Here is an 8,562-nt window from a genome sequence, read left to right on the forward strand (position 1 = left end):
TTTTTCCCTCACTATGTCCTTTCACACTAGTGCCTCTGAAAGGAAATGGTTAAATCTACAAGTTTTTTTTATTTTATAGATGTAAAAATAGAAAGGTAGATAAATGGAAGGAGTCAGAATAAGGCAATCCTATCTCTGGCCTCCCAACCCTGAGCACCATTAGCACACATATTTCTTACTCTGCTCCCAGACCTGAATACTTTTAACACATTCTGAAGAGGGAGCAGCATTCACAGTATTATCATCAATGTTTTCTATCTCCACTACCACAAAAGCAGCATTAATGAAACCAGATAAAAATTAAGGAAAGAAGAATGGAGGAGAAAAGATGTGAAAAACACGGGAAGAAGCCTAAAGAAAGATTTTCCAGAAGGAATTACTGTCTTGGGCAGGTCACCATGACAGCATCTCTTTAAGAATTAACATTACTTCACAAACCAGTATTATCCAGCCCTTTGTACACCTGACTGTGCTCAGTGAGGTTTTGTATTTCACTGTTTTTTTTGGCAAAGCTTCATATGCTCACAACCTTAAGTCAACATTAAATCCAGCTATCCGGTTATTATCATTAACTCTCTATGCAGTAGCTCAACACACACTGCAGGAAAACAAGCTGAGTGAAATCTGCAACCTCTGAGTAAACCACACACTGAAAGAAATCACTATACTTAGAAGAAAGTTACTTCTTCATTTAGGAGCATTTCAGATGCATCAAACTTGATTTCCTTTTTTGCCAACACAATGAAGGAAATGACTTGCTTTTGCATGACTTTGTCTTCCCTGTGGGAACAGATGGTGAAGGCTTACAAATACATGACTCTTATTTTTTCAGTGACTCATACCTCAGAGCAACAGGCTTCAGATCCTGACGAGCAGCCAACCAAGATGGATGTAAGCTTACTTGAGGAGCGGTATGACTATATAAAACAGAAGCAAAAGCTGCAATCACACATTATTGTATTCAAAACAGGTATGCTTGGATTTATAGGAAACTTTATAAATATAGATGTAAAGGATATTCGTTTCAGTCTTGTATAACTTCTGTCTTTGTTCTTCTTATGCACAGCTTCAGCATAGTTACAAGACGGGTTCCTTTTCTGTTATTTTGTTTTCTGGTTTATCCCACTGAAAGGCGGTCTCATGGTTATGTCAATTAGAAAAGGCAGTGAAACACTAAAATGAATTTGAAATAGATTTATGTATTTTGAGATAAGGTATTATGTCCATAAATAAAGTGAAATTCTAAACATAAATGTTAGTTCTTACAGGAGCCACATACTTCATCTCTATCACCAATATATTTTTGCAGTATATTCTATAGCTTTTCTGCTCTCTTGAATGCTTCCATCTGAACAGTGCTGGGTCTTGTCTTTCTCCCTTCATCTTTATTTATGTAAAGAAATGTGCCCTACAAGACTCCTGAAAGCAAGTATCAAGTGACTAGCAAAAGTTAGACTTTTGTTAAGAAATAACTCATACTAAGAGTTGTAGTGGTAAATAAGAAATGAGCTTTAGATAAGAGATCCCTTTTTGAAAGTGGTTCCAATGCATGTTGCTTGGGAAGTACATAAATAGAAAAATATGCAACAGTAACTCATCAACGATGTCAGACAAGTTTTATATAACAGACATTGAAATATTTAAAAGTTTTTAGTTAGACTATTGCTTATAATACCACACTGATGTATTTTCATTTACTTTCTAAGTTAAAGTGACATCCAGAAGACAGTCAGTTAATGAAGTTGTCTTCTAAATAATTTAGTAACAATACAAAAAAAGTTTAATTCACTTCTGATACTAACATTTAACTCAACATTTAGACTCAATAGAAGTCACTTGAAAACAACATCCTTCTTTTCCTTCCCTAATACACACACAGACATGTTCAAATATCCATCTGTTCCCAATATTTAAGAACAAAGATGATGACAAGATTTGAAAATCTCCAGTTGGGGGTTAATGCAGGAGTGTATCCATTATTTATTGGCTAAGAAGCAGGAAAAATGTGTTTACATCAGGAATTAGAATGGAAGGAGCATTCAGAGCATGCAATCACACAGAATAAACATGGGGGTTCTGACTGCAGAAATCTCTTCCAAGTATTTACCAAGCTACCTTGAAATATGATTATCTTCTGTCACTGCATAACCCTAAAAGTCTCTATAATAACAGCATTTGAAAAATGGCAATGGAAACAATCCCGCAACAAGGTTATTACATGCAATTAAAAAAAGAAAAAAGAGAAAGAAAAAGAAAGACCAAAGATCTGTTTAATTCAAGCTTTCCTTAGAGAGAGTGCTGAATGTGTGTTAGTTCAACATACTGTGGTTTGTGCCTCCCGTGTTTCTATCAGAGGTCATTGCTCAATTCTGTGCACCGCACTTGTAGCCAAGGAGTCAAACCTGAACTGAAAACCAGTTCAGACTATTGCAACTGGACTAGATACACTACTTTGAACTCTCTGATCTACTTATGTCACATCACAGTTCTTCTGATTACTGGTTCAAATGGTCTGACATAAAACCTGATGTTGCCTAACAATGTCTGTTTAGTGGAGAAAGCATTTATACCTACAAGAATGTGCAAAGCAGCATCACATCAAAGTCTCTCAGTTCCTCCTTTCTCTGCCAACAGAGCAGAAAAACGTTGTGGTATTATGCTGGTGTTCTTGCTTTAGTGACGGGAGCAAAAGATTTTGGCTAAAGCCTCTCCTTAGCTGAAGCCCTGTTGTACAGCTTCACTTACTGGCAGTAAATGAACTGGATCTGACATATTCAAATACTTCTTTGTAAAGACTGGATGAAAGTCAGTTTTAAGTTTGTTTGCTTGTTTTTCTTAAGGCAGCATCCTATTCAAACTAGTTTCATTTCAAATTCAGGGTTACAATTCATTTAAATTTGCCACTCAGATCTTCCGTTTCAGAATATAAGCAGTACTCCTCTATTTTTTTCACTTATTATGCTTCAGAATTCATACTGCAACAAACACAGTTGCTCTGAGTGAACCCTGTAAACAAGGTCAGTACCCTGCACTACCACTTTAAGCTGTATTCATACTAACTACAGTATATTTCATTAGCACTTGCAATGTCAACAAGCACTGTTTGTTTATCTTTAGTATAATGGTTCAGCTTCTATTCAAGGCACAGAAGGCCAATTGTGTTCAGTAATTTGATGGCTGCTACATGTAATTAAAGAAGCATTAGCATTTCTATCCCTAATATCTTATATATTTATAACTGTAAGTTTACATATTGTTTAGAAATTAAACTACAGGGATGAGGGAAAAAAATAAGAGACCACATTCATCCCCACTATAACAGTTCTTCTGTACCATTCACAAAATAAGCAGATTTTTGCTCTAAGTGGTAATTCAGGCATCACTAATGTGTAAGCTATTTACCTTACACCATACACGCTACATGTACAGTGGTAAAATCATACTGTGTACAAGCCCATGTGTTAATAAGTTCCCCTAACAGATGAGATAACCCCTTGTTGGAAAAGGAAGAAAGAAAGAAATTCACAAGCTGATTCCATCTAGAAGCGGTCACAGTTTTTTAGTCTGTGACTATAAACTTCAAAACAGTAACAGACAGAACATTTGCGTCTTTCAAATCACAGCATCTATCAACACATTGAGAAAGCCCCTGCTCACCTTAAGAATTTTTGCTTACAAGCAATTAATTACTGAAAGTCAATTCTCAAACTGTGCTGTTAATGAGTCTTGGAGCACAGCTTAGATCAATATTGACCTGATAAATCTCCATTTTCATTTGACTGACCCAAGGGTACCATTTATGTCCTCAGAATTGCAAACCCAAACACAAAGTACTTCTGCTCCATTACTTGGCATCCAAAGAACTTGCACTACTCTCAGATTCTGACAGAAAGAGGTACACTCATCTGAAAAACTCTTCAGATGAATTTATGACACAGAAATGAGGCCTTTAACTTTTACCATCATAATCATGTGCATCTTTGCATTTCCTTTACAGGTGAAAATGAATCTGCTCTCTCAGAATCAATGGTCAGTGCTGTTTTAATCAATAAAAATGTTAGGAAATCAAAATCATTTACAGAGTGTGTTCCTGTCAGAAAGGTCAGACTGGAGTTGACCAGCGATGGCAACCTACAAGACAGCTCTCTATGGCGTACCCATCTGGGTATCCATCGCCTGGCACAAGCCTCTCGCCGAGAAGTATCCTGGGATCTTTCCCAATGCAAGAATGGACCAGGTAGTTTTGACAATCATAGACTAATTCCAAAGGAAAATGGCACACTGCAACACACGGATTTAGAAACAGTGAGTGAACAACCCACCCTCAATCAACTGGGAAGTTCAAGCACATTGAACGGTTTCAGCAAAGAGAACAGCAGCAACATTTCAGGCATCTGCCAGAAGTCTCCTTGCGAATCAGCTATTTGGACACATCAACATACTTCTTCCACAAAATGTATGCCAGCCTGCAACAAACTAAGCTTTTACCCTTTCCCTCAGAAAAAAACACCCAGAATTTCTGAAGCTGCAAGAAGGCTTGGATTATATGTCTCACAATGAAGAAATTCAATAGCATGTAAAATTTAGACAAAAACCTAAGTAAAACTTCAGCAGAACAGTCGTCCTAGTTACTCTGATTGACCTGCTGAGAATCTAGTAATTTGATTAGCCAAGGAAGATTCTTACTACATAATCTGTTGTTTTACTGTACAAACACTGTCAGATGAAGAGTGTTGTCATGATGATGCTGGACTGCAACGAGAGATAGTCCTACAGTTCTACCAAATATATATACTCACTTCTGTTCTTCCAGATATACATGCAATTTTTTTTCCTCTTACATGCAGGTTACTGATTACAAACATTACACAGTAACACTTGAAACATCTGAAAGCTATAGCAAAAAATAGCAGAATTGCTTATGAAGCAAGTAGGCTAGATTTCAATCTGGTACAATTTGATTAGATAAGTAATAAATGAAACAGTACTAAAGGTAATGTATTGGTACATTTGAGTTAATGTATGATTTCATAATTTACTTTCCTTGGAAAAAAATATCCATGATACCTTTTCAGGCACGCATTTTAAAATCAATTAATAAAATCTTTCTTCATTTCTATTGTTGTTTTAATTGGACTTAGTAAATGCCACTTTTTCTTATATATAAATTTTATAATATCATAAAGATGGGTTTGCCCTAGCCCCAGTTTTTTTTATTAGAAAACAAAACTTGGAAACAATTTTTTCATTTACAGGTTCTCTATGTCAATGTACCTTCCTCAACAGAAGTATAATGCATCTTTCTGCTGCTATAATTCTACGCACACAAAGGGCATACCATCATTTAAACCACAGAAGCGTAACTGCAGGAAGTAGTACAACTTTTGTATAGATAAAGATTTTCTGTTGTGGCAGAACTGCGCCACACATCTGTTCAGGTTTTCAAAAGGAAGTAGTTATTTCTGATATCTCCTCCTGCAAGATCTTTACAGAAAAGTAAGTGCTTCTCAACAATGATAAAAATGTGAGTTGTATCACCCACTTCTGGCTGCAGGGACTAGGAGAGGGCATTCTCCCAAGCATAGGCTTCAGAAGAGATAAAGCTTGAAATGTCTCCCCATCTCATGATGATTCATTTTGAGCTACAGTCCTGGCAGCCTCTGGCTCTCCTAAACCCTTCCATAGCTTCCAGTGCCATAGCAGAGCAGAAAAATGAGGATCAGTTCCATGGCCCACAAAGCTCTTCATGACTCTTGCAAACACTACTCAACCACACACCCCAGTTACCACCACTGTCTCGGGAATCCTACCTTTCACACATACACAAGTGAGCAAGAGACAGTTGTTAAAGATACTCAGCTGTGGTTTGTGTCCTTTTAAACCCAAATTCTCCTCTCAGCAAGAAAGATAAACTAACCCTTCACCAGGTATCTAGAAAACACAATTAACAGCAATGTACAAATAAAACTCTCTCATCAAAGAAATAGTAGCTTTATCATTATGCAACGGAAACTACCAGTCTCTCTGCACCCCAGACAACATCAAACCACTACTCCTTTATAAAATTACACTGATCTTTATTGTGCTGAACACAGGACAATAGATTTGGAGGTGTCTGCTGCCATCTCAGGAGATTCATGGCTGTAAGTGCACCATAAACCTCATAGGTCCAAAAAATAGAAAAATATAATATGGAATATAATGCTATTTTACTCCTCCTTGACAAATGTCCTTTTCTCACCCAACAGTGTTCCAAATCTATATTCTACAGCATGCTACATTTGCAGGACACTCATCCAGACAGCATCTGTAGGTAGGCAGGCAGGCATCTTGTCCCTCTGACAGTCCTTCAGATAAAAGCAAAAGAATATCTACACTGTTTACCAAATAAAAAAAAAATCCAAAAACATGCTTAAATACCCCCTCCTGAACTTCTTGTCCAGAACTCACTTAGTAAAGTGCTTTGAGATACCCTGATGAAAGCACTAGCTAGTACCAAGTGATAAGCATGCCGCAATAACTTCTGAAAAAAATCTCCTGCCATCTTTAGTAAAAATGGCAGAATAAAGACATAGGTTTGGGAGAGGTATTAATTGTGATTTTCCAGATTTTCTAATCTTTCATTTAACTGGCCTGCAGGTTTACAACTCAGATTTCTATTTCTCTATAGACATGAAACATTAATAAGCCATAACATTAATAATCATAGATACATTTTAGATACTTTTTTTTTCTTTACAGTAGTTACCATACCTAAGGACAGATTACAAAGAAAAAGAGAAATAAAAGACAGATATGGATAATATGTAGGGAGAAAATATAACAACCAGCCATATGAAACAAGAAACTACCTGGAGGGAAGTATCAAAAGACAGTGAATGTTTTGAAGTATGTGCTGTGTATTTTCTATTTACTTGGCTTGCTGATTCTAGGGTACATTGATTTAGACTCCTGCCTTTCATTATACTGGAGCGTTGTTTTTGTTCTATATTCAAGTCTGTAGACCACAAGAGAACTACATAAAGCCAGAGGAATGACTGAAAGAAAAATCCTGTAATAGCCATTATATTAGAATATTATTAAAGCTATTAAAAAATTAAAGATCACTTTTCCTAGATCCTTGCAATGAAACACTTGAGAACTTTTCAGTGACTGCAGCTTAAAGTTCAAAATCTGTATCACAGAGAGTTTATAAGCTTATCTAGCCACAGTCTGTGCAAAGACTAAATTGGTGATACTATTTTCTGCAAATATTCTTAAACTGATTTAAATTGCTATTAAAGTGCTTTAAATAAGTTTTATCTTAATTAAACATGGACCTTGAATATCTTGATTTAAAACTCAATGCAAGTTTATGCACAGACTAAGTAACTTTCTCCTTTGTAGGTAGTTTCATACAAACATGTTGTTTTCCTGATGCTTCTCTAGCACACTGCTGTGCTTTGCACTGACCAGAACTTATTTTAAAATGACATCTTGCTTTTGGAGAAGTTTTTCAATTTAATTCCCAAGGACATTACAGAGGAATAATTTCACTAGATTGTGATTTGTTAGTGAAATAGTTGTAGTTAAGAGAAAACATGCTTTACTTACATTTCAAAACACTAAAATATTATATATGCTCATGGTCTAGTGAGAAAATAAGTTTTCCAAACCCCCTGCTGTTAGCTTCTTCATGTTTGGAAATCGTGAAAGAATCACTTTCATCACTGAGTTGCTATAGCTTTAGTTGAATTTCAGATGTGGAACTCAAGACTGTGATAAAAGGCAGGCTAGTAACGTTACCCTCATTTTACCAGCAGGAAAACTTGACTGGTTTATGAGACCAAGGTCACTGGTGGAGCAAGGTCTTCTGAACACCCAAGTTCAGTGTTTTGTTCACAATCTCATACTTATGGGGTTCTCCATTTCCTGAGCTGCAGCACATAGCACCTGCACTTACATTCCCATGACTGCTCAAGGAAAATGCTTTACATAAGAGATAGTCCTGCAGGGCCATCCATTCTGAAAGAAATAATACTCACAACACAATGACTTTATTCGTAAGTCAGAACAGTCAGAATAAAACCCCTTACTCTCAAGTCAGCTGGTCACAGGAGAGATTAGTCTACAACAGTTAATTATTTAATTATTCCTCACAGAGTAAAAAAGGCACCAGAAAGATTCCAGGAGCAAATTTAAAACCTTTGGGGAGCCATACATAAAGACAAGATAGCACAGCCCACCTCCCACACCCGAATGTCCACCTAGCCCTACACACTGTAGGGCGATGTGAGGCTACAGCAGAGGACAGGAGGGAGTCTCACGAAGGGCCCTGTCACTTCACCCAGAGATGGTGTTTAATACATGACTTGTTTTGCCACTGTTCTTCTAGTCTCCAAACCACGCTCGTTTTTAACATCCCCACAAGAAGCAGGTTCAGCCAGTCACTGCCGAGAAACACCAGCCCACAGAGGAAGCTTACCCTGACCATAGCTGCCCTCAGGAAATACTTATAAAACGCTGCTTGGCTTTCCCTGGCACGCCCCCTGCACCTCGGCCTCTGAGAAAAGCCCCTCACAG

At 37.1% G+C, this 8,562-nt stretch overlaps 1 protein-coding gene across 2 annotated transcripts; it reads left to right on the plus strand.

Annotated features, from left to right (window-relative positions):
- Positions 1-741: 741 nt before the first annotated feature.
- Positions 742-4,717, plus strand: C2H9orf152 (chromosome 2 C9orf152 homolog). Of its 2 annotated transcripts, XM_062567655.1 has the most exons (3): positions 881-970; positions 3,998-4,029; positions 4,102-4,717. In XM_062567655.1, exons 1-3 carry the CDS (start codon positions 886-888, stop codon positions 4,558-4,560), a joined length of 576 nt encoding a protein of 191 aa, XP_062423639.1. In that variant the 5' UTR covers positions 881-885; the 3' UTR covers positions 4,561-4,717. The 2 variants fall into 2 exon arrangements, with proteins under 2 accessions (XP_062423638.1, XP_062423639.1); XM_062567654.1 differs by having other exon boundaries at positions 742-970; positions 3,998-4,717.
- Positions 4,718-8,562: the final 3,845 nt, after the last annotated feature.

This window comes from Rhea pennata, chromosome 2 (assembly GCF_028389875.1).
Source record: "Rhea pennata isolate bPtePen1 chromosome 2, bPtePen1.pri, whole genome shotgun sequence".
Lineage (NCBI taxonomy): Eukaryota > Metazoa > Chordata > Aves > Rheiformes > Rheidae > Rhea > Rhea pennata.

Excerpts from the sequence above, each read along its gene's own strand:
- C2H9orf152 (XM_062567654.1), top strand. The coding sequence starts at position 742 with ATGAAGGAAATGACTTGCTTTTGCATGACTTTGTCTTCCCTGTGGGAA. Across the intron at positions 971-3,997 it reads CATTATTGTATTCAAAACAG|GTGAAAATGAATCTGCTCTC; the intron begins GTATGCTTGGAT and ends TTTCCTTTACAG.